General features: G+C 30.3%; 1 protein-coding gene and 1 long non-coding RNA gene across 6 annotated transcripts; one reads left to right on the plus strand and one right to left on the minus strand.

Annotated features, from left to right (window-relative positions):
* The first annotated feature begins 791 nt into the window (after positions 1-791).
* On the plus strand, positions 792-27,411 carry LOC126908782 (protein O-mannosyl-transferase TMTC2-like). 5 transcript variants are annotated; one of them, XM_050691073.1, is made up of 7 exons: positions 792-995; positions 1,055-1,106; positions 6,311-6,460; positions 6,608-7,046; positions 17,419-18,067; positions 20,591-20,705; positions 21,406-23,248. In XM_050691073.1, exons 3-7 carry the CDS (start codon positions 6,393-6,395, stop codon positions 21,470-21,472), a joined length of 1,338 nt encoding a protein of 445 aa, XP_050547030.1. In that variant the 5' UTR covers positions 792-995; positions 1,055-1,106; positions 6,311-6,392; the 3' UTR covers positions 21,473-23,248. The 5 variants fall into 5 exon arrangements, with proteins under 5 accessions (XP_050547030.1, XP_050547028.1, XP_050547025.1 ...); XM_050691071.1 differs by lacking the exon at positions 21,406-23,248 and adding an exon at positions 24,274-24,316 and having other exon boundaries at positions 793-1,106; XM_050691068.1 differs by having other exon boundaries at positions 793-1,106; positions 21,406-23,246.
* LOC126908783 (uncharacterized) lies at positions 2,542-4,250 on the minus strand. The gene is made up of 3 exons (XR_007704837.1): positions 3,722-4,250; positions 3,418-3,660; positions 2,542-2,719 (listed from the first exon to the last, which is right to left on the minus strand). It is a non-coding gene; the product is annotated as an uncharacterized LOC126908783 (long non-coding RNA).

Genomic DNA, 27,411 nt, shown 5'->3' on the forward strand with positions numbered 1-27,411 from the left:
AAACATTAAGTATTATCAGCTATAAAACATAAATAATTCATTTCAAAAGTTTCAAACATTGTACTTTAAAAGCAACGTGGTTAAACAGCAATACAATTATTATTAAAGATTCCAAACTTTGTTATTACATAATTATTATTCATTGTTATTTTACTAATAATCATGATAAATTATCCGCAAAATATCCAATACGTATATGAATAACATTATTTTTGCTTTAATTAGCTTTTTTTTACTCATAATCTGAGAAAATTATTTTTTTAGAATCAAATAAAGCAATAATATTATTAAACACAGTGTTATAATTTGGAATTTATTTTTTTAACAAAACAAATTATATTTACTGTTACTAAAAATTCCATTTCTAGTAATTACTTAATAGCATTGCTACAAACCCCCTAAAATAAAATTTTCTGCCTAGAACTGTCTTAAAAAATTTTTATTTATTAATTCAAAGTTTTAAAATTACAAATGTATTTATTGAAAAAGATAATTATATTTTATTTGAAATCGATTTAATCTTCGATACAATTTTATGTAAAGTTTGTAATACTTAAAAAGTATCAAGTAAACAAATGCAATGAAAAACAAAAATCTTACTATTTTAACTATAAAAATATATACCTGAATTATATGAATGTTAAATAAAAATGTGAAAAACAAAATTATTTACTAGGATAATGTATAATTTTTTTTAGTCAACCTTTTTCAGCGGTAAATCGTTGAATTGTCAATATTTCAAGGCGGGAAAATGCGTTTAAACGCATGCGGTTTACAATTTCTGGGTGGATCTGATTCGGGACGGACCACCAAAATGTGTTGTTGTTCAGTCACGTTGCCGCGATGATCTCAAACACTCTTGTGTTGGTCAAAAAACCAAATCGTGTACGTAATAACATGTCTCACTTTTTAAATTCAACACGTGTTCCTCTACAATTAAATTTTTCTATATGTGGTGTTGGAAAAATGGTCCTCATCAAGCTTATCAATTTTCAGTTAAATTTTTTTCAAAAAGCTCCGATAGATTATCATTTACTGTTATGTTGTTTTTTAGCGTTTTCTGTTTATGTCAATACTCTCGGCGCTGGATTTGCATATGACGACAAGTAAGGAAATTATTTTTTGAACGATCACACATACAAATATTTGGCTTCGGTATTGATATACATATAAAAATTTTGTTGATTATTTTTTTGCTTTTACGTATAAAAACTTAATATTACTGTCTAAAAGTCTCCCAATAGAATTTAGAACAGAAAAGAATTTATGCTAAAATTAAAAGTTACTTTTGTGTATAATTAAGTTAAAAACAAACAAAGTACCGAGTTTGAACTCAAAATACCTTTTAGTCATTTTAATTATTCAAACAATTTATTTGATAAATATAGAACTTGTTGACGATTAACCAAACATAAATATTATCTAATGTTTATGCTATTTTATGAGGAAGAAAAACGTCCTTTTAAATATATCTATTTTTTTATTTCTTGTTAGTTATAATAAAACAAACAATTTAAACAACTTGATAAAAAATATTTGTTTTAAAATTGACCATTGTTTAGTTTTAACTATATATAATGTTTTATTAACGTTATCAGTTATAAAATTATATTACTCATCAAAAAAAGGTAGCCTTCACATAAAGCGAAAAAATAATTTAATCCAATGAAAAACATTTATTTATAGTACAACTGGTACTATCGTTATTAAATGTCTGGGCGATTTAATGACAAATTAATTTATCCTCTTTTTATACCTTTCAGTAGCGCGTTCCTTACATTTGCTGGTAATTAATTGTTTTTTCTCGTTTGTTTAATTTAATGCCCTACGAGGCGTTAGGAAATAATGGTGCGGATGCTGGGACAATAAAATAAGACGACAGTTGGCAAAAAACAAAAATGGGAGACGAGAAAAAATTAAAAAAACCATTGGTATTAATTTTAATGGATCTGGGGATTTAGTATTAAGCTTAATGAACAAAACAAGGGATTATTGAGACGTATTTAAGTATTTTTTACGGAATTTTATTTTTATAATAGCTGGACAGACCAATGAAGAAACTTTCCATCCGTCAACGAAATGGATTCGCTTTTTCAAGAGATTTTTCGTTTTGATAATAACAAAATAATAATGTACCTACTATAGAAAGATTCAGAATATTAGAATAAAAAAGAAAATTTAATTTCCGATGAAAATTTCTAAGGGATCGTTATGCTTTTAATTATTATCTAAAATTAAGTTTTTTTGTTCTTATTTTCCCGCACAAATTTATAAAATGTTCCATGTACTTTTACAATATTATTTTTAAGGTTTAGCAGTATAGTTGAATTTGTTTTAATTAATAATACTGTTCTAAGTATTACTGTCAAAAATTAAGTACCAATAAGAAAAATAAATAATTATTTTGATAGTGCATATTTGAATTTATTGACAATCATAATTTTTTTTAAATTTTTCAATTATTTTATTCTATTTGTCTAACTAGAGAGTAACGAGTAAATTGTTTGATTGTATACTTCTGTTGCCTCTAAATAACTAAATATCATTAGGTGAAAAAATAAATGTAAGTATATGACATTAAAATAAGTTTAGCAGCCCTTACACTTTTTAAAATTACATACAAAAGTATAGTTTTGATTATGTTTTTTTTAAACATTTATGTTTGAACTTTGTAGTCCAAAACCTCTTCAAACCTTTTACATATAAGCATCATGTTCACCTGAAATTGTCAAAGTATTTTATACCATATTTATTTTTTTTTTAGTTAAATATTTTTTGATATTTTAAATTAATAATTTAAAATATTCATAACTTGTCTTTAGTTGTGATTAAGTTGCATTAAAAAGCTATTGAATAAATATGATCTCATTCATTGGATTTAGTGTTTATGTGATGTTATTAAAATTGATTACAATTTTTTTAATTTTAAAATTATTTAAATTATATAAAATAGTCAAATAAAATGTTTTATTTGATGTCGATATTTTTAGTTTTCACTTTATATTGAAAAACTTTTTGAAAATTGAACTGATAATTAGTACATTTTTACTGATAACATTTTAGACATTACCTTAGCGACTACACATTTATTTTGAAAATTATTCATTATAATTAATATTAACTAATTATTAACCAAGGTACTGGGAGGGCTTAAAATCATATCAAAATATTTTTCTTTTTAATTTCTAATAATGTGCCAAAAAACTTCATATGCTTCAAACATAAGTTAAATTTAAGTTAATACAATGTAGAATAAGATGAAAAAATAAAAACTATCTAAAATTTAGATTTTTGGAAGGTATTGGAGATATTAAACTCAAAAAACATACAATTTTCAGTGAAATGCGTTAGAACAGATGCTATGCAAAACATCCTCATCGTTAAAATATAAATCAAATTATAGCTTATTTAATGTACCTTATTATCAAATATAAGACATTTCAGCGATTTGTTTTCTATGAGCAATTGATGATCTCTTAAATATAAAATCATTTTTTGTAGTTATGTTCAATTTAAAAAAAAAAAAATTTCAAGCTCGCATCGTAGCGTTTATTGGCATTCACTTTAATGTAATATATCAATCAATTCTAATTAAAAAAATACCTCAACTTTCATATGCTAGATCCTTACTGTACTTTATGTTCTAACTTCTATGCAAACCTGAAAAGGTATTGATTTTACAATAATGTGCATTTTATTTATGAAAATTCTCAGCCCTTACTATATCAATTTTAATGTTCAATACATCAAAAAATCCGATTTTAATTTTATTAAATTTACACTTGCCTACTTTACTAATAACATTTTAATAAAATATGAAAGACACAATAGGCTTTCTTTTTGTATATTTTTTGTGAAAATTAAATGAAATATCTAAGTACATTAGAATACTAAATTAATAAGAGCGATCTTAGAATCTCTAAATGAACTTAAAAAAAACTATTTTGCCTTCCTCCATAATCAATAGCATAATGCACTTTAATTATAGTACCATAAAACAACTGTATAAAGAAAATAAAAGTATTTGTATTTGACAAAATTACATGTTGCAAACAAAACTTAAAATAAAATAATTTATCGTTAAGTGACAACTGTACAACATTTTACTTGGAAACTATCCAACCAAAAGCCACATTAAACTACTCTATAATTTGACTTAATTATACCATTTAAAATAAAATGTTTGTAAATAGTCTTTTAGACAACTAAGGAAAAACTATACCATTTAACGTAAAAGTAATTAATAATGTAAGTTTAAAATGTACTGTTAATTACAGTGTGATTGTAAATTTTTAGAATCATATTACTCATGCTTATTTTTTTTAAGCTTCAGCTTTTACTGAAGTATAAAATAGCATACTAAAGAGTATTAAATACCGAAAAAACTACTAAATTAGATTTATATTTACAAACTTTCATTTCTTAGGAAGACCCTATTTTACGTGTGTAATTATTACTTTCATGTTTTAACATCAACATTTGTGTACTTATATGTTGTTTGCAAACGTCAACATAACTATTAATAGCTGTAAAACTATGTATCCTAGGTAACTTCTTCGTGTTTTGGAGTCACATATTTAATGAGTCCTCGAGAAGTTTTTAGACGTGTATTGTTTGAGAATCTTGGCAGAGATGTCGAGGTTAATTGTCAAATAGTATGAAAAGATACTGTTTCCTCCAAGTTTTTCCAAAGTTTTGTTTTTAATCACTAAAGTTTGAGCTATTGAGTCAAATTTAATACAATTAACCCACTATGGTACATAAAAATGAATCAGAAGCATATGAGATAAACTTAAAAAACAAATAAAATAAAAATTATGTATAATTTTCACAAAATGTTTAATAAAAATAGGTATAACCAATGATTAGGTGTTGATTTTTATTGATATTTTAAAAGGAGAAACGTATCACACTGTATGATTGGCATATCCTTAAAAGTCCATATTAAAATTACTATCGCGTATAAAAAAATAACTTGTATTTTTTTTTTGAAAATAAAATCTTGTGAATTATTTAAGTAAAAAATTAATACAAAAATGTATTTTGTTTATCTCGAAATAGCGAATAGTTTAAAACTTTGTTTACTGTACTTTAAACTAACGTACGCGGAAAACGATATTTATGTTATTTAACTATATGCGCACACTTGTACTCAGTCCTTTAACTACCATAATAAATTTACTCGGAATTATACTTTAAACTCAATCATAATAGTGTTGTCACGTAACTACTTAAACTCATTTGGTAAAATATGATTATTGAAAATAATAATGACCTCAAGGGAAAATAACGTTATACTAATGACAGAATCTTCTTGGTAAGGAGACTAGAGGAATACAAAGTAAATCGCATCCTATCTCGTTATGAATACCATCATTTCTTTATGGTAATAGTATTCCTGTTTGTTATTCAAGACCAGCGGTTTCCGAACCGCGTTATTATTATAAGATTTGTTCGTGGAGGGCAAAAGCATGAAAAAAAAGGATCGTTAACGAAGGGATTATTTTACAGCCCCCTGCTAGCAGTCATTTCTCTTTGAAACTTTATTCGGTCTTTGATGTAAAAATAAAAATGTATTTAATAGTCACATATATACAGTGTACCTATACAGATACCTCCATAATTCCCAAGAATTTACGTTGGTGTTTTAAAAACGTCACTCAAAATATCAAGAAATTCTAAGGCTGCTCTCTTGCTAAAGCTCTTCTAAAAATGTTTATTATTTATTATTTACAAAGTCATACCTACCCGAAAATTCGTACAAAACTACTTCTATAATTATAACTTTATTTTTCAATAAAAATATTTTAATTTAGTTACATTGGTAGTAAATAGCTACGTCGAGTAATCAAAAGGGTTATACACAACAATATATATGATGATCGTTTGAAATAGTTATCATTGGTAACTATTTTTTAATTCATTTTACTGATTCCCCAAGTCTCGAAACAAATTTCTATATCACTTAGCATTAAATAGGGTTAAGTAAAATCGACATGCAAAGGCATGAACTTACGACCTCTGGTTATCAGTGTCTATGTTTTTATTTTAAATTATATTGCATCAATTACTTTTATATTTTTGCTATTGGTTAAAAATTATACAAACCATCGTTAATTTTCAAAATAAACTATTCACAATAAAAAATTACATTTGACTCTTAATTAACAAGTGATTACAAAATACCTTAAAAGTGAAAAATCAACATGATTTTTGATACGATTATCAAGATTTTACACTACCTTTGGCCGTTTCTAAATTATGTTCAATAATCATAATGGATAGTCATATGTTGTGTTTTTTATTTCAGTCAAGCAATCATTGCTAATGATGATATACGAGCATCGACATCAGGGTTTAACTTGTGGTATAATGATTTTTGGGGTACACCGATGGGCACGAAAAATTCACACGGGTCTTACAGACCAATTACAGTTTTAACGTACAGGTTCAACTATAGGTAAAATTTACATTGATTAATTATTTAACTTTTATCTAATGGTTTAATTTTGAATAGATCTTAGTTTAATTTCTAATAGGTATATGAAATTTACTATAGTAAAAGTTATTAAAGCCAATAAAATGTATTTCTTTAATATAATTTTAGGTTCTCGGGTTTGAGACCAATGTCATATCATACGACTAACGTGGCCCTACATAGCTTTGCAACGGGTTTATTATTGGTAACAGCTCGACTGATGATGTCTAAAAGGTCTGCCTTGCTATCGACATTACTTTTCGCAGTGCATCCTATCCACTCTGATGCGGTAGCCTCAGTAGTCGGTCGAGCAGACATATTATCATGTGTGTTCTTCTTGATGTCATTTTTGTGTTACAAAGAGTTTGTACAATCTCGAAAAAATAATCGAAGTAATACGTGTGCTCAGAAAACGAAAATTAGATGGCCGCCAGATAGAAGATACTTAACATTAACGGTAGTGTTTGCATTGCTGTCAATGTTAGCTAAAGAAAACGGTATCTCAGTGATGGCTGTGTGCATTGGTTATGAACTAATGTTAAGACTAAGATCCATTAAAAAGCAAAAGGTAAGCATTACAAACAACTATAAAATCANAAAAGCAAAAGGTAAGCATTACAAACAACGTAAATATACTAAAAATCTATACAAGCACAACGTTTTTATTATTACTAAAACTTGTCAAAGTAAGCTTTTGAAAAAATCAAAAGGAAATTTATGCGCATAGTCAATTGATTGAAAAGACTCAATACATAGGTATTAAACGAATTTATCGTTGATATAATGACATTGTTAGGTCTTAGGGCTAGTATATTATAAACCGTGTTTACTTGTTTGTCATCTGAATGTTATTTTCACATGGATATTATATTTAAACGCATAATTGTACTTAACTGCTGNTTATATTTAAACGCATAATTGTACTTAGCTGCCGGATGCTGTAATTGTTCTAAGGTTTGTATTGATCAAAATTCTAGAACTCAAACATTCGTATTATTCTATATGCCGACTAAATAATTCAAAGCTTATACCGAACGGACATAGATGCCAAAATCCGTTGTGTATATATACAAAACACACAATGGTTTGAAATTGAACTCTAAACGAAATGAAATTACTAAACGCGTGCATAAAGCTGTACTGACTGTCAGTCTGACGTTTGCATGCATACTATATCAGGATCATCGAATAACGTGCAAAAATAATTACCCATGGCGAAATAACATAAAATGGGCGGTCTGATATTATAAATGAATAAAGAAAAATTGACTACCCGCGTCACAGTATAATTGAACTCCGGATATAGATATCAAACATGCAGATTGCATAAATTAATAATAAACTAGTACCGTCAAAACTCGTGGATTTATACCAAACCGTAGAAATATGACCATCGGTGAATATCAATTCGATATGAAATTAATTCGCATTACTCGCATTTTTTAACGAACAGTTCTTGGATTTTCGCAATGCCGTTGAAACGCACAGATAAAATATGTGACAAATTATTTCTACTCGAAGGAAATATTTTAATGGATATTTTAATAATCAAAATCGTACGTCTTCAACGAAACGTCCCTAGAGATTTATTTTTTCTTTTGTCCAATAGAAGTTATCTAGTTTATCACAGATTAAAACTTAAGGGCACAGCGCGTCGTCTGGCAGAAGAAATAAGAGCATATACATTGCGATTCGCCATAGCAATTTACCTATTCTGTCAAACGATTGTATGGCGCGCGCGTATATTCGATTAGGAACTTTGCCAACGCGCACTAAACGAATCTTTTTCTCCATAAAAACACTGTCATTGAGGACGAAAATAAAATAACAATAGTCGCAATCCGTCCCCTTCGGCATGCATACACATTCTTGTGTTTTTCAATGCGAAACGTTTTCAAAATGCTTTTGGCTTTTTTCATCATTTAACGATAAAAATTAGTTTTCATCTGAACCGTAAAAGTTTAGTTGAATAGTAATAAATGTCTGTGTTTCCTTACTGTAGACGATCAGATGCAATCAAACTGAGTCTCGATTCATTTTCATCGCAATGTTTCCNCGAGTCTCGATTCGTTTTCATCGCAATGTTTTCTGTAAAGCGATTGCATCAGCTATTGGAAATTTTAATTACGTTCTTCAGTCGGACTCCGCTGAAATGTATCTCGTCTTGAATTTTACTCGGATTACATCAGCTGAAATCATGTCTCGGCTTACATGAATAATAATACTATTATACTTATTACACAATGCCAATTGCATGGCAAAACCCGAATAATATAATCATTATTACCGTTATGCTAACAAAGGCGCTCTCCAGCCGCGGACGGTCGTGCAAATCGTTACTGTCGATACTGAGCATTTTAAACTCAAAGGTCGGACTCTTTTACAATAACGATTATTGTTATCGGTAGTACACATTAGGACGTGATTACGATTTAATGAATAATTCATATTGGTGTACATGTTTTATTAGTTTTGCGATTCAGTGCAAAACAAATGTGTATAATATCGTGTGTGTACGCGAAAAGTCGTATGAATTGCCATTGTAAAATAAGAATTCACCGCACGTGTTGTTCTGAAATTGGTCAGACGTGAAAATTGTTTATTTTTTGCTTCCTTTTTCTATTTGTCTCGTTCCATCTGCTGTTTGTTTTACCGGATTTGGCCGACGAACGGCCTTCTGGAAGGGCAGGAGGGGCGTGTTTCGTAATGGAGTCTGTTATTGACAGATAACTTTCTCGATTGAAAGTTGAGTGTCCCGGACGTTCGTTTTTGTTTCCCTATACACGTGTCATCCGGACGCATGTTTCTCCTCCCTAAGTTTGCTTAGATGAAAATAATTCCACTGACAACTCTGCCCGTTTCCACAGCATCCGCTCCCACCCGACATTGATCTAACGTTATTTCGTATTTGACTTTTTTCAAACTAATCGCTATCAAAATAATCTTCAAACAATTCGAAACGAAAATTGTGCCCCTTAATATCCCGTAATTGTTTTTCTATACTCAATTTCAATGTAATTTTTTGGTGGTAGGCGGTAGAAATAATAGCTAAAATAATAAAAGCTCGAATTTTTAATGTCTATAATAATTAATTTATCATTTAAACGTGTTTAATGAATGGTGAAATCGATATCATAGGACTTGATTAATATTTTTTATTAATATGTCGATAACTCGATTACTATGTCATAAAAACTTAATAATTGTTCTTAATGTAAATGTGTGTAATTCTGAAATCTTACGGTATTTTTCCAACGACTTGACGTCTATTCTGTAAATTAAATCGTGCGTAACAATAAATTACAAAATAACATAAATGTTATAAAATACATTATGTAAATAAATCGTCAACAAAAGTTTATTCGATATGTATGGATATTCTATGTAAATAACTAACGGGATATTATTGTACTGATGGAATTTTCAAAGTAAACTACCTATTTAACCACAGTTTTTACGACTTCACTTGATTTACGTTTATGTAGGACATATGTCTGCATGAAATAATGTATGAACCATATTTATTTTACATTTCAGAATAAGATTTCTTTACTTGGCTTCTTTGATAGTCGTTATAGAGTTGAATTTCCACTGAACATGATAAATCACTCTATGATTTTATGAAAATTCAATTATCAACAACAGACTTTTTTTGCATTTCGAATTTTTAAATCGAAAAAAGAATTTTTTATTTGCGTGCATATTAACGTTTTGTACAATATTGGAAAACAACACATGTTAAAGATATGGTGAGCGTTATACTACATCGTTATCCTTTAACAATACGGACACAGGAGAATTGAACACTTGACCCAACAATAAGGGTATTATGAAGATTTTTTTTTTTTTTTTGAGCAAGTCCGCTGAACTGAATATAAATAAAAAGTGATCTTAACTGTAGAAATTCAAAGTAACACAAGGATATCATCCGTACTCAGCTGAACGAAATAACTCGAAGGGTATAAGTATCCGATGGAAATATAAGCCGATTGAAGTGTGTACATTTACTTGCGTTTCTGTTGTGATCATAATGTAAGGGAAAATTTACGTTGTAAGTCCAGAGACATAATATTTCAATGAAATATATAATACATACAACGAAATAATATAGTACATTCGACATTACAAACAGCACTTATTTTTTACATAAATAGTAATGTAAAGGGAATAGGCTTAAAGAGCTTACATCATAATACGAATTCGTATATATATATAAAATGTCCGTTCCTACATAATTCCACGTCCCAGCTGAACATCATTGGCCTCTCTTCTGATTCCAAACTCCACACTCTCTCCCTATTTATTAATATATATATATATATATATATAGCGAGAGAATGTGGAGTTTGGACTTGGGAGAGGACGTTGAGCTGAGACGTAGAATTATGTAGGAATGAACATTTTATATAGAAATACCTATTTTCTGCAATCTGTAGTTACTATTTTGTAGTCAGACATAATGCAATTCTTTTTACATGCCAGGCCAAATCTTTTTTTTCGGAAAGCTTTGTGGCTGCTCTTAGAAAATGCTTCATAGGGATTTATAAATTGTATCGTGTACAGGAAAGAATCCCATTCGTTTTTTCGCTACAATGCACTTAACGGTCATACGCGACCTTTTCTTTTTTATCGATATGCATACGTATTTACAAATGTCATTTTCAAAACGCTAAATGCTTGGAAATTACATATATTTAGCTGTTTTTAGTTGTGCAGATTTTAAATATGTTAATTAACATCACAGACGAAAACAGCATAATTGTTTGAAATTTATAAACTTCTCTCATTCAATTTACAATTTATAAAAGAACTTTTATTATAAAATGACTTTATTTATTCAAAGCTCTATTAAAATCCCTTAAATAAACTAAATACTCTTCTTTCAAAAGGTTTAAGACTGAAAATGTGGTTTATTAAATTTCCATTCAAGAAACTGGCCTGTTTTAGTATTAAACTTTTATGCTTATTGAAGCATAAATATTGCGTTTAAAATGTTAAATTGAATTTAGTATTTTGCATATTTCCTTGCTTGATTAATTAATAATAAATTAGTCGTTTAATTTTGTAAATTACATTACTAATAAACAGACCTAACTGTAAAATATAAAATTGACAAATATTTTTTATATTAACTCAATAATTATTATTAATTATGTTTTTTTCAATCTTTTAAAATTAGTATATGGTGTTTGTATTGAATTTTTATTTTAAAGAATTTCGAAATGTGAATACAATGATTAATTTTTTATTTTTTCTTCTTTCATTTATTTTATTCAAATTTAGGAGGTTTTAAATTCATTGAACTCTACAAATCCAGTTAACAATACTACTGGAACAGTAAAAACTTCAAATGTTGTATGTGACAAAAAAAATTAATGTTAAATACTATGAATTTCAAATGATGATTAAAATAGCAATGTATTTTTCACATAATATACCCGAGCCAATTCAATTTTTTTAATTTAAACATATAAAGAATTAAAGCTGTAAACATAGAATATTTGTCATGAATAAAATAGCTTTACGTTTAATAATTTCATTATTCACGTATAAACAAATAAGATCTAATAAATCCTCATTGATTTTACTAAGAAATGTACCTAGGAATGNATCCTCATTGATTTTACTAAGAAATGTACCTAGGAATGGTCATTTTTTGAAAAAACTATATCAATATAATAATTTCAACGATTTTTGAAACAATTCAACGCCTATATTCCCTCTTATATGTTTGTTACTCAACTCATCATTCTAAGCATCATCATCTGTACTACACTCATTCTCTGCTCTAGTCTCTTATCAACCGCCTACACACTGAATCATACATCATAGCTGGTCTCATTTTCTCTTATAGAACTTACCTTTCATCCTCGTTGAAATTCTCTTACTCATAACACACCAGAAGCTTTTCTCCACTTCACCCACTCGCACTTAATCCTGTAACTTATATCCTCGTCAATGCCATGATATTTTTTCACAGCGGATCCTAAATACTTAATACTTTCTATCTCTCTTATCACGTATTGTCTTATTGTTACTGATTTCCTCATTTCATCCACATCGAGTTCTCTTTTGTTAAACTCGTACTCTATATACTCTCACTTACTCCTTATTCTTAATCCCTCTCCTTTAAGAGCTCTTCAATACCTTTAGCCCGTTGATTAATTTTTTCCTTAATTTCTACTATTAACACTATATCTTTAGTGAACAACATGCATTGCGGTACCTCTCTTGTACTGATGTTTCTCCTCTTATTTTTTTGTCTATTACCTTTTCCCAAATCTTCATACTATGACTCATAATAAACTTTGTACCTCTATAATTTCCACACTCTTATATGTCTCCTTTATATATATAAAATATCATAATAACGGCACCGCAATATTATTTCTCCATTTGTTGTATTGGTAATTATAATTTTTAAAAATATACTTTTTTTATTTTTTATAATATTTTGTATAGAATACTAGTGGCTTAAAGCAAAAATTATTTTATTTTTAATCAGATATACTATAAATTAGGTTTATAATATATTAGATTTGATACAAAGCTGAAAAGGTATTCATTTTACTATGATGTGTATTTTTTATTTTTTTTACGTCTGTTACCATTTTTTCAACGATACGTCAAAAGATCACAAATCGTATCTAGTCGAAGACATTACCCTCAATAATTGAAAAAATGCCCCTCTTTCCCCATAAATGGGGGAAATCTTCAAAACTATTACAAGTTTAAAAATCACTAATTTTCGACATTGTTTCAATTTTTTTACTTAAAATTGCCATAACGTTTTTAAAAATGACCAAATAAAATATCATTTTTTTTTATAAATACATGAGGTATTTACCTAACATTCTGTATATTTTTTTTATAACTTTGACCCATAACCTGCCCACAGGGAAAGATTCAAAATGACAACTACTGGAAATACTGATACTTTTATATACAACTTAAATTAAATTTAATGTAATATACTTTATTATAAAAAAAAAAATTACTGACTTTATTTTGTCTTTACGGTAAAAATGAATACCGTATGCTATTTTTGAGATAAAATTCTCGATTTCATATTTCATATTTTTAATTTAATATTTCTATAACTTTTTTGAAAAATGTATGGATCAATACAATTTTTTTATGAGAAATACTATTTATATACCTCTTTCATTCGACATATATATTTGTCTAAATCGGACCATTTCCCTTTATACAGGAGTGTTCAAAACTTAAAAATGCATATAGAAAAGAGAACTTTTTCGACTTTATTTTTGAAAATGTTTCGAAAATACTGACATTTTTATATTTATCTTAAATTAAAGCTATTGTAATATAATTTAATATGACAAAACAAATTTCGGACCCTTTTTAGTTTTTATGGTGAAAATAGACATCATCGTTAATAAAATAAATACAATTTTTGTAAAAAAATTCTTTTTTATATTTTTAACTTTATAATGCTATACATTTTTTAAAAATGTATGGATCAATACTATTTTTTTAATGATCAACACTTAAAAAATAATCTAAATTAACTCAAATACCACTTTGTTTGGCCAGTTGTTATAAATGGATCACAACAATGTTACCTAAAATTGCGTGATATGTATTTTCTGCGTTTAACGCGACGTTGCGTAACTAAATAAACAGCTTTGCGAAATAACATTTGATTAAAACGCGGTAATGCGTGTAGTTATCTGAATTAGTTTAATAACAAGGAACAAGAAACCTACTACACTACACCTACTACATGTTTACGGGTCACTTGTCTCTCACCAACAAGAGAGACTATTATATATATATTTTTTTTTTTTTTTTTGATTTCTTTAATTGTTCCCTTGAACAATTAATTTTGATTTAGTAAAAATAAAATCCTTAAGAAGTTTAAAATATCACTGATAGGAGAAAAATTTTTCATTTTGTATTGCGCCACACTATTCTACCAATTAGAAAATTGTTGGTAATAACATACTAGTTACTGAAAAAAATTAGAGTAAACTTCTTTATTTATCAAGATGTTTTTAACCTACATTATTATTATTGTATGATTACATTAAATAATACAAGAAATCACTTCTACAAACATTGGACACTACTGTTATTGTTTCTATTATTGGCTTTATGGCATTCTTATGGCTTTTTGATGATTTTGTATTCCTGTGGTTTCATAATATTTTTATATTTATATGGCTTCTCCACGTTTTTGTATTTCTATGGCTTCATAATATTTTTATATTTATATGGCTTCTTCATGTTTTTGTATTTCTATGGCTTCATAATATTTTTATATTTATATGGCTTCTTCACGTTTTTGTATTTCTATGGCTTCATAATATTTTTATATTTATATGGCTTCTTCATGATTTTGTATTCCTATGGCTTCATAATATCTATATTTGTATGGCTTTTCAACATATTTATTTTTGCGAATTCGCAACATTTTACATTTTTTTTTCAGTTTAAATAATGAAATGTTTAAAAAAATTATAACAAGAAAATATTTTTTTACTTAAAAGTTTTCTCTTGAAATAATAAAAAAAATTGTTAGTACTGATTTATTCTAAAGCGATGAAATTCATAGTTTCTAAAGTGAACGCTGAAAAAGAATTTTATAATGTAAGCCGTAAATAGTTTCATTTCTTTAGTAAAAATAAATATTGTAAATGTATAACAGAACAATCAATATGAAATATTTGAGAATTTCTAGAGACTTTTCGTTGATTTTTTGTGAACTAAAACTAGATTTTATTACATTTGTCCCTGTAGTACAAGCTGATTACTTAAAACTAGGTAAGCAATATGAAAAATACATAGAAAAATATATTGAAACATATAATACACTTGTACAAGATATTTAACAAATATTTCATAATTTAATTAATAAATGCAAGGTAAATTCCAACACTAGAAATCGAGTGTCCTCGTGCAAAATAATTTTGCGATATTTATAACATTTTTTTATTAAAATAATAATATTTTTATTCTAGTAAATTATTTCTTTTGTAAACACTTCACACACCTTTTATGTTGGCCTTGATATTTTGTATTAAATTTATTTAATCCATTTCATTAATTAAAATATAAACACAATTTTTTCCATAGTTACTTAGTTGTCAGCGAATTATAATTTCTTATTACAAAAAATTTATCGATTTTAATAGTTTATTTTTCATATTTTTTCTTAATACCTGGAAACATTTTTCTATCGTTATCATAAAGTATTTATAAAAATGAGTAGTGTTCTGTAAACTAATAAAAAAAAATATCCTAAGTTACATTCAAAAGCGTTATTTCAATTAATAAAGCCTCGAGAGACACTCTTTATAAAATTGCAAATACTTTGCTTTATAAAAACGTCTTTGACCATACTGCTTGTGTGTTCCCAAGAGAATGTCATTTTAATAATTCCGGATATAAAGCCGTGAGTCTTTCATATTCTCCCTCGTATTCTTTGAATATATATATATATACATGCATATTTTGTTTTTCGTGATATTTTATTAAATACGTCTACGTCCTGGATGAATTTCTAGATTATTCTTGATATTTTTTACTAAAAAGAGCTTTGCCACAGCGACTTGAATACATTTTCACTTCGTGTGCATACTACCTTTTTTTTGTTAAATGTCTGAAATCAAAATTAAATGGCATAATAAAAATCAATTTAATACCATCGATAGCATATAATTTAACTCATTTTTATATTTAGCTTAGTCGTACAATTTTGATTCATGATTTAACAAACTAATAATTTTTATATTTTTTTCGAAGTATTCTTAAAATTAAGGTTTTTTTATTTTTTAAGATTGCTCATAAACAATTTTATTTTTAATTAAAATGATTTAATACGTTAAGAAAATATTAAATTTTATTTATTTATGATAATGACTTAAGCAAATTAATTTTAATTGTTAAAAAACAATATTTTCTATTACATTTTATTGACAAAATTGGGAAGTTGTTAATCTTTATTAAACCGATGTATTCGTCTACAATACATTTTCATAATGACTTTGGCTATACGTCATAAAGATTATGATGTTTCTCGAGATGAATTAGAGTCATCTTTAAAGGATATACATTAAAAACGACTGTAATGGAAGTAATAACGGTAAGTGCACTCAAAACAGTATTAGATAATACATACGACTTGAGTGTGAAATTAAACACGTGTCGCTGTCAATGCGAACAAAGCGCTAAACGACGCCGAACCACCTCAAGTTCAACATATTATGAAAGCAATAAAAAAAAAAACTAAAGAACATTAGTAATTACTTCAGATTGTATTTAACGTTTTTACTTTATTATGAATTTAACATTTAGTACGTTTTTCTGTCAAAATTCAGTCATTATAATTGACGTTGTATATTTTATACAAAAAATCCACGCAATTATATCACAGAATGAAGCGAACATATTTTTATTGTCAAGTTTGAATACATCATCAAGTTATTTTACGTTTTGAGATATTTAAAAACAACCAGGAAAAACGACTTCTTGGAATATTTCATACAATACATTTAATTTCTGGACTTTTGGAGAAAGAAGGGTAATTCAATTGAAAACTTTATGGAAACAAAAATGATCGCTTGAGCCGTTAGTTGTGAAAATAATACGTTTTGTTCAATTTCAAATGAATGAGTTATGAGTTTAATTGAGAAAATCTAATCTGAAATACTACTAAAATTCTTATTAGTCCTGAACAATGCTAAATTAGGTTAAGTCACGTTGAAATTGCTCGGAAAAATAATTGATGAAACTCATATCTTCTAAGCTGTTTTAAAACGGTACCATAGAAATAAAATAATAAAAGTTAGGTCAATTATATGACTGGATGATTAAAAGCAACTGCAATTTCTCTTGATTGACAATGAATTGTAAAAATAACTAAATTTGATGAAAAATTTTCACTAACTTTGATTGTTTATTTTTTTTAAATTTAGATTGAACAAGACAAATCAACACTGAAAATCTTAGTTACGTGTACCGCCCTGATGGTCGTTGGAAGAATGTGTATCATGTCCGGTACAGTGCCTACATTTGCGACATCCGATAACCCAACGGCTAAGCATCCCAACGTTTTGGCGCGCACGTTGACTTTTCTGTACCTTCCACTGGTCAACACTCATCTTCTGCTCTTTCCGCGGGTGCTGAGTTACGATTGGTCCATGGACGCTGTTCCTCGAATCGAAACTCTTTCGGACCCAAGAAACGTAGCCACACTGCTATTCTACGTCGCTTTGGTGTCTATCGGATGGGTGGCGTTCAAACGGAAACCCGTTGCTGTGGCTTTGGCTATTGCCGTCGCTTCTTATTTGCCAGCGTCCAACTTATTCTTCTACGTGGGTTTTGTTGTGGCCGAAAGAGTACTTTACATACCCAGTGTCGGTTACTGTTTACTCGTCGGTTATTCGGCCACCGTTTTGTCCAACAAGCTGAGAAGCAAAGGTTGTAAAGTGACGAACGCAATCGTCTACGCTCTTTATGCTTCAATGGTACTCGGGTTTAGTGTTCGCACAATACTCAGGAACCGAGTTTGGCACAGCGATGAGACTCTATACAGATCAGGAATTCAAGTGAATCCGCCCAAATGTGAGTATAAACATTATGCTAAAAGTATTCTGTTCGCAAAACAACGACTTGAATTTCTTCCAGTATAGTGAAAAATCCATTTTTTAATAATATACATGGAATTGCTTCATAAATCTGAAACAATTCATCAGTTTCTAGAAACTCGAATATTTCAATTTCACTCGCTATTTTATTGGTTATTTATCTTTGTAAAAATGCATTGATCATAATTGCCGGAAAATGCAGTGATGTTATATACTGACAGTTTTCACGAGAAAAAAATTAATCCAATCAAAAAACATTACATTATTTCGTAAAACTTTTTCACTTTGATCTCGTGAATATTTCATCAACATAATTATGTTTTTGTTGAAAACTTTGATAGTATTTAGGCGTTTAAAAATGCATTGATTCGAGAATAAATTATCATAAATACAATTCTGTTTTAATCATTAATTTATTCAATTAAATTTATATCAAAGCAACATCCTCTTTTACTAAAATGTATACTTGTTTCAAAATGAGTCATTATGTTTAATATTCTTTTGTTGAAGTTAACTAACTTTAGCAATAGATCGCAATAGCGCGTAATTATAAAAAATTGTTTGGATTCTCAAATTAAATAAAAACCTCAAATGTATAATTTAAAAAAAAAAAACATCATTATATGTGTTGAAGTTATTAGTTTATACTTTTCCTTCATTAGAGATTCTACTTACGTTTATAATTAACGAAAAAACTGTAATTTTCGATTTTACTTCAACGATCCCTTTGTAAAAGTTCCATAAGAATGTAAATTCAAGTTAACGCTATTTGTTTTCTTATACGCTTGTTAACTTATACTTGTTTATTGATACAACCCTTAAAGAAAACTAATGTATTTAAATTACATTCCACGCCATGTTCATACGTATTTCTATAAATTTGTGAGCTTCCTACAAATTGTTAAATGAAATTCATCGTTTACATTATATACACGCAAAACAAATGTTATCGCTTCAATGCGTTTAATTTGCTAAATTTAATATAATTACTTCATCGAAAACATAGTCTTTGACAAAAGATTATTAAATGTTTATTTGAATGAAAAAGTTCGTACTAAAAAATCTAGCCATTTTTATTCATATACTTTTACCACTCGATATTTAAGTAGACACTATCATTTTTAGTGAAAAGTTATTTATTTCAAATGAATTCCCCCATTATGAAGTCAATTTTAATATTTTTACCGAGTACAAATACAAATTTTACATGACAAATATTACTATTTGGCAGAACAGAATTCAGTACTTTATAAATAGTTTACTACTGGGCAAGGGTGAAAAAATCCCATGAAAAAAAATACCCGTTTCACATAAATTTCATTTTCGTACGATGTTTCATTACTGTAGTTTGCTTTAATTCAGTTAAACAACACGATAATTTTATGAAAATAGCATTTATTGCGTTATGTAAAATCGCCATAAGACTTCTTAACGACGCGGATTTTAAGATAAAACAAAAAATTTTAGTATCAGGAACTCATGAGAATCATTAACATGTAACATATCATTATTCAGACGGCCATATAGAATAATGTTGGTGGCCACTCGAAATTGTTAGCGAGACGGTGGACATCTGAACTCGTCACGCGATACCACATAAATTCCTGGTACGAAATTTCATTGTAAATAAATACTCGCAATTTTATATGACAAACATCATCGGTATGTCAGTCGTTGCTGTCGTGGTGCGCTGCTATTGATATATTGTGACCTCGTCGCGAAATTTATGTAAAAGTGCGTTATCCGTACCGCGGTTCGGTGCAGCGACTAATCGACGTATGCCGTGCCGGCAATTAATCGGTGCGACTCGTCCCGTACAATGGTGTACGTTTTATTTTACAAACGACCCATCGTTGCGGTGCAGTCGCGCGTCCCAACGACACTTGTAAAGTCATTTAGCCGTAGACGCACAGAGGACACTCAACTACACAGCTTTATAATAAAACGACAGCAACTAGCCGCCCAACACCTTTTTGCTACTCCGAAAACATTAAACCTCATAGATTCCTGGTGGTAGATTTTCATGTTTGTTACGAAATCAGCGTGAAATATTAACGATGTTGCCTCATGAGTTCCTGGTACGGCATTTTAATAAATTTCCAATGTGGTATTAACCAGTTACGGGATTCTATTTTTAGTGATTACGCAAATTAATGTAAATCCTTGAAAACGCCGCGGCGTTTTATGGAAAATTATTAAAAACACTGTAATGCATATTTCATACGCTTTCGGTTGTTTTGGCGAATAACAAAAGTAATGCGTTTCTTGACGGACAGGTCGTATTAGCGAGAAGACTTTTTTTTAATACTTTGAATATGTCAGGACGTTGGCGGTGCATTAATTTTGCAAGCTGCACGGCGTTTTTAATTTCGCGTTCCGTTGTGCCGTCAATCAGCCGCCGGCACAGTATCGTTCGTCAGTTTTAATTTAATCAAACTGGATAGATGTGGTCGTTGCTTTTGTTTTTCTTTGCTCGGCCTAACCATTGATTGGATTTCAGCTTACGGCAATCTCGGTTCAATACTCAGCTCCCAGGGCAGAACGAACGAGGCAGAAATCGCATATCGATCAGCACTCAAACACCGTCCGAACATGGCAGACGTCCATTATAATTTGTGAGTATACAAAATGTGTAATTCTATTGTAATCCGTCGGATTGTTTTTGTACGTCATTTCTGGGGAAACTCGATCGGTTCTGCCGATTTCAACAAACATCAATTATTTCCGATATGTTTTCAAACCGCTAGATAAATAAATGATAAATACGGTAAACACAGTTCGAAGCCAATGTTTTCTTTTTATTATATCCGATGCCCGTGTTTGTTATTCTTAATTTATTTCTCCCGTAAAGTATTTCGCCGTAATGTACTTTCGAGAGAGCCGAGTTTCGCGTCCATACGTTACTTTCTGTCTTTATTGGGGTTCTGTAAAAAAACACATATCTCGGTGTTATTTTTTGTCAACGAAACGCAACAATAAATTGATATACCGTAGAAAATACAATTTAACAACACGCCCAAGGAGCTTACGCTGTCCAAAACTTGATGGGTTTCTCACCCGTACCCGGCCCGAACGCGCACCAGCGGTGTGTCATATATACAGACATCAGAAGTTTAGGTATTACGGTTTTATTTATACTCGTTTTTTATCCAGACAAACCCAGCCAGTATAATGTGAATCAATTCGAGTCCACGTTCAAAATACAATAAAGCATCGCCGTTTTTCAATACGTTCAATATGATAAACAATCCAAATGTATTTACCCAACACCTATTGTTTTATTCGCTATTTAACTATTGTTTTAAACTCGTCTAGGTTCTTATGTGAAATTTTTCTAGAACACTTCCAACGGGATTACGGTATATCGGCGGGACATTTTTAATTCGCTGTGGACCGGAGTGACTTATTTTTTAGAAAACTCGACTCGCCACCCGTTTCGGAATATATTGCGACAACCGCTTTCTAAAAACGGCCGTGCAGTTATTGATCAGGACGTTGCTTCCTAATAACCAACAAATGTCGGATGGATTTCTTTTATTCTTCTATATTGGCCGATCATTGCAACAGTGTCGGATGCCACACGTCCGTAACCGCAGATAAGTTCACCGATTCGGAACAAATGCCGCTGTTCGTGTATTAGTCTACCGCCGCACCGTTTAGTTGTGATTGAGAAAGCAATATGTGAAAAAGGGAATCGTTTATAGTCGACAGTTCAGAGCTATCCAGATGTCACCAAGCAATAACCTAGGGACACGACGGACATAAAAAAGAAGCACATAAAATTAGGATCGAATATCGCCCCAGCCGAATTGGCGATCGAATCCAACGCACGTAATACATACGCACACGACTTTCAGTTTCATGTCCGTCGAAAAAACTTTTGTAAAACTTTTAATTAAAAAATTCTAATAGTTTAACTCTGAAATATAGAAAAACTTTGCCGACTCGTATGGTTCTAGTAAAATTTCCAAAAATTTATCGGTATTGAAAACCATTGGAATTACTATAAATTGTAAATTGTACGTTTTCAAATGTTTTTTCGGCCATTTATCGGAGAGATATAATAAAAATAACAAAACCTCGTTTTCATAAAACGAGCGGAAAAAGTTTTTTTTTTTGTAATAAATTAAACATTGGGAAAACAAGGGAAAACTTTCGATAGTTGAGAATAATAACTGAAAACGCTCATTAATTAATGGTCTTTGTGTTCGAAACTCGTGGATTTTTGTATCCAATATAATTTTAATGAGCTCTAAGAACACCGACCGATGGCTTTCGCTAAAATCGCTCTTAATAATTGATACGACGTTATGAAACAAAAGCGGGTCATTCGTTTCAAAAAGAACTCGCGGTGTTCGTCTATTTCAACAAGAGCTAATGAATTAGTTTTGTATAAATAAAAGCACATTAAGCGTGTGCTACACACGATACGAGTAATAAATTTCAGCTCTATCGCGTTGCACGGTATTTGCCAACACTTTGTTTTTAATCATCGTTAAACGATTTCCTATGTTAACCGGCCGTTTAAGTTAATTCTTTGTTCGCATAAAATCGTGTCCGATAAACTGTAGATAATTCCACGGGAACCGCCGTAACCGAAATGCATGTTTTAGGGTAGTAAAAAAACGGCGAATATATTATTAGAACAACGTTCTTAATGTTGTTAATGTGCGAGCCCTTTTACTTCGAAAACAAAATCGGTTCGCTGTAGACGCTGATGATTTAATGGCGTCCAATAATGTCTGCGAAAAAACCAGAGGCCAAATGACAATACCGAGTTGATGAAAAGCTCGGGATGATTAATTAATTTATGAAAGGTCGTAGTTTGCGCGCTGAATTCGCCCACCGAACAAATAACAATAAAAAGTTATTTTTCCGTTCTATTTCAATTTCGTGAAAAGCGTTCGTAATGTCAAATGTATTGTCGGAAAACGGAGTCCGTGACCTGACAAAAGCGTCGCACCAACTGAAAATTCGCGACCACCTCCCGACGGCTCTGTTGATTTTCGAATTGTCACAAACGACACATCATTTTCGAGTTCGGAGTACACGTTTCGCTGGCGGTGTGCAGAAGACGTGACGCGGACGACGACGGGTTTAAAAAATGGTAATAAAAAAGCGGGTCTCGTCGCGGGTTGGGTTTCGGTGAAAGGCGCGCCGAGCAAAGGAGTANGTTTCGGTGAAAGGCGCGCCGAGGAAAGGAGCACAAAGGGCGCCGGATGAGAGTGTAAACACGAGATGGGATAAAACGAAAGATTAATGAACCGGGTGGACCATATGCCGATTTTCTCACGTTGTATAAGCTGAAGCAACTGGTGCGTGCGGTGGTGTGTAGAGCTTGTGGTGTGTCGCACACATTCCACGTTCACGGACTGATAAAGCGTTTTTTTATTGCCCGACTTTATTCCGACGCCATTACGCACCAACAATGACGAACTTTGGCCTATTGAGTTTATTTCAAAGATTCCGTCGGCGCATTCAAATTAACATTTCACCAGATACCATTAACATTTAATAAAGCGTCTAAATCGTCAAACGTATCCGAGTACGAGTCAATAAAGTGTTTTATTTTAATACAGTTGAAATATTTACGAATTGAATCGAATCGTTTGATTTTCACATTCATATTTAATAACATGCGACCTTTGTACTGAATTCAAGGCGTTTCATCAGTTCCCCAATTCGTAGTCGCTTAATTATGTAGTCTCTATTTACTGTCATATCGAATAGCTTTTTTTATTATAGACTTTTTATGGAATTAGTTGGTTAAGTAATATTGTACGAATAACAATAGATAAATAATTGAGTTCCTATCCGTAGCTATGAACAAATAAAAACAAAATAATTAGCTCGAGCTACGGAAAAAACTTTTGAAAGAAACATAAATTTATAATTACTTCGCCGAAAAGATCATTTCTATTAAAATGTTTAGTCTGAACTAGTAAATCGATTAATTCTCATAAATTCGTGTGCCCTTACGAATTAGACTTGTCAAATGAAATATTCACAATTTAACAAACTCTTCTATCTTCATTACGTCCACTTCCTTTCGTTTCTGTTCTTATACAATGCTGACGGTGATATTTTTAATAATCTTACCGAAAGTAACTTTTTTTAACATCGAACCCACTTGGATATTTAATTTTGTTTAAAAAGCCACATTGAATCGACGTTTTTTTTCAGTGAAATGTATCCAACAATGGAATATTAATGTCATTGTATGAACGTCATCGCAAATGAAAAAATTAAAGACATTATTAATACGTTTTTCTGTTCTATACAATGAAGAAAAATCATGTGCTTAGAGTACAAAATAATTACTTCCGATCAATTTTTAAGTAATTAAAAACTAAATTCAATGATCATAATAATAGAAACGATTGAATGCTTAATTGAACTACATTTAAGAAACAATATAAATTTCTAATAACTTCAACTTATTTTTTAAGAACCGTCCAAGTTAGATTTATTTTAATTAAAAAAAAACTAGTCGGTTCCCAAGGTAATCTAAACGGAATTTCGTGATACAAATTAAATTTTAAAAATACTATTTTTTCGCTTTTAGATCGTCACGTTCTAACAAATACTTTAACGATTTATCTTATTTCCTTTTTACAATCAAAAACCCGCCAAACACAATGAACGTTTCATTACAAATTTAAAAATGGATTCAATTATTTTATAACGTGAAGTACTCACTTTTGGTGAAAAATCAAAAACGTAGTTTTTTTCGACATGAATTAATTGTTATCGAAATAACCTTTTTTTAATCTTAACTTGGTATTATAATTAGCTAACTGAAGGCGTGAAAATACTTAAATATACATTATGAAATACTAATAATAGTTAAATTTAAGTAATTTTAGTGGTTCAATTGTAAACGATGGCACGGGACATTTACAAAATCTCCGTTGATATTATATTTTGTTGTATTAAATAAAAAAACACAAGTTTAAAACCATTGAGAACTACCACCTAAAGAAACGTAAAGACCCTTTTCATGACAATACTTTCTGGAGAGTACATCAATATTGTTTTTATGGCAAGCCACTTGATGTTTATTTTCATTTCAAAAGACATTCATAAACAAGTGTTGGTTTTAAAAGAAAGTGGAAACAATAAAACGGCAACAAATTAATCATTATTTATACAAATCAAATTGAATTTACGCCGTTTTCATAATATCTTTTTTTAGAATGAAAATTTCTAAAAAGTGAACGAAACTGGACCTTGGTCGGTTTATCGGAGTCGTCGCGCGCGGCTTTTGAATTGAGCTCACTTGATTGTTTTTTGCTGATGTGAGAGGACGGAGGGTGACGATTTATCGTTTAAGGTATATGACGGCAGTATTACGTGTTCTGGCGGTTACGAAGGGTTAAAAGGATATTAATTCTTGTTAAATGGCCGTGTTAAATGCCACGGCATGTGCACCGGGTAATCGTTTGGCGGCGGAATGCCTCCGAGCAAACGGTAATAGCGCACATTTCTCGGACAACAGGTCGCCATAAATTAAACGTGCCTCCTACGCCGGTGTTCCTTTGCTTAAACTTAACCCGCAATCCCAAAGCCCCGCGCCCTTTAGTTTCTTTTTTTCACGGTCTACTAAACGATCTATCAGTGCAAATGTCAATGCGATAAATGCGCAATTACAAACGGTTATGTTCTGCGCCTAAACCGCCCTTCCGTTTTCGATTAAAACGGTTCGCGTTTAGTACGGGAAATATGTTCTTTTGTCGGCAATGTCGATTTTTAATAAAACTCATTATTGTCAACTCCCTCGTGTACTTTTGACGAGTTATTTTTTTCGGCGCCCAATAAATTATGTATTTTGTTTGTGAAACAATCCCGTCGACAGTGCTAACGTTTGTTAATAATTAATGAGAACGCGCATCATAGAATATTTCGTTGGAAATTAATTACTTTAATAATAGACTATCGATTCCATAGGAGAAATATTCGTTTGATATTCGTAGCAAATTTATATTACAATAGGCTGTGTATACCCAGTGGATAATACGTTTAATTTAGTCTCCGAGGTGACTGTTTGACGTCTCGCCCCATTATATGTATTTAATCGCCAACCAGAACTGTACTTTCCATAGTATTTTATTGACGTGTCACTGTTGTTTTCATCTATTAATTACAGTACTCGAGTGTTTGAATCGAATAAAAACGGATGTTTTTGCCGCGACCACAACACCCAAACGTAACCTTGTCGAACGTATGAGATTTTAAATCTTATGAGAGTTTGGGATGCGACGAGTCGGAAATTCGAAATGATTTACTGCTTTTCGGCACTCTCGACGCACATTTTAATACGTTCGCATTAATATTTACATAGCGACGGCCGACAAAAAACCAGGCGACCCGTTACACGTTAAATTGCCCGCGTACAGTTCTCGGAGCAGTTTGTGTGCGGCGCACATTACGCTAGCGTAAGGAATGGACAAAAATTAATTTTCTCGTTTGTTACTACAAAAAGTTCGAGATAGTGTGCGGCTAATGCGAATGTACGTGTTGTGTATAAATTGCACACGTACGTGTCACGTGCACGGCTTTGAACTTGGACGACGACGGGGCGGCTGGGGGTAGTTTATGACGGTTTGTACTGCGGAAAGGCGTTCAAGTTAGCCTCATAATTGCAATTTCAACTACTGCGCCGTGACTTTGCGTTAACTCAGAGGTGAAAAATTTTATTTGCAGTTGGAAGTGACGGCCGTCATTTTCAAGTTAAACTCTGATGAAACTCGGTCGACGTTAACACGCACACACACAAACATTGGCCGTAACCGCAACAGTTGCGAAAAAATAACCATTCCGCCAATTCAGAACTTTGCGATTGTTTTCCAACATTTAAGAACAAAAAGGCAATTAAGCAATAGAATGAACGGACGTTTCAAAAACAGTTATTTTTCTAAGAATTTTAATTTTATCATATTGAACATTTAATATTAATCGAAAAATTCAATCAATCGTTACCGTTTAAATTAATAAATTTTCATTTTAATTTTTTTTAATGAAATAAATTCCAGAAAGTTATATACTTACTAACTTGAATAAATACCGTAAAAATAATTAAAAAAAACATTCATTGTAAGTACTTTAACGGCTTTTTGTACCAACCTGTCACAACTAATATAATAATTAAAAGTGACTCAAATCCAACTGCTCCACGTAACAATACAGTTTAATTACTCGTCGAAAATTATCGCCGAGTGTCAACACTTAACATCTTTAAGCCGTTGAAATTTAATTTTATTCTATCATTTGATTTTATTACCACTAAATATAAATAAACCGATATTTTTTTCATCTGTAAAA

This window comes from Daktulosphaira vitifoliae, unplaced genomic scaffold (assembly GCF_025091365.1).
Source record: "Daktulosphaira vitifoliae isolate Bord-2020 unplaced genomic scaffold, ASM2509136v1 Scaffold_8, whole genome shotgun sequence".
Classification (NCBI taxonomy): domain Eukaryota; kingdom Metazoa; phylum Arthropoda; class Insecta; order Hemiptera; family Phylloxeridae; genus Daktulosphaira; species Daktulosphaira vitifoliae.

Bases quoted from the DNA above. Each gene is read 5' to 3' on its own strand.
- LOC126908782 (XM_050691068.1), top strand. From the start codon at position 844: ATGATCTCAAACACTCTTGTGTTGGTCAAAAAACCAAATCGTGTACGT. The intron at 18,068-20,590 runs GTGAGTATAAAC...ATTGGATTTCAG, and splicing joins TCAAGTGAATCCGCCCAAAT to CTTACGGCAATCTCGGTTCA. The intron at 20,706-21,405 runs GTGAGTATACAA...AAACTCGTCTAG, and splicing joins GCAGACGTCCATTATAATTT to GTTCTTATGTGAAATTTTTC.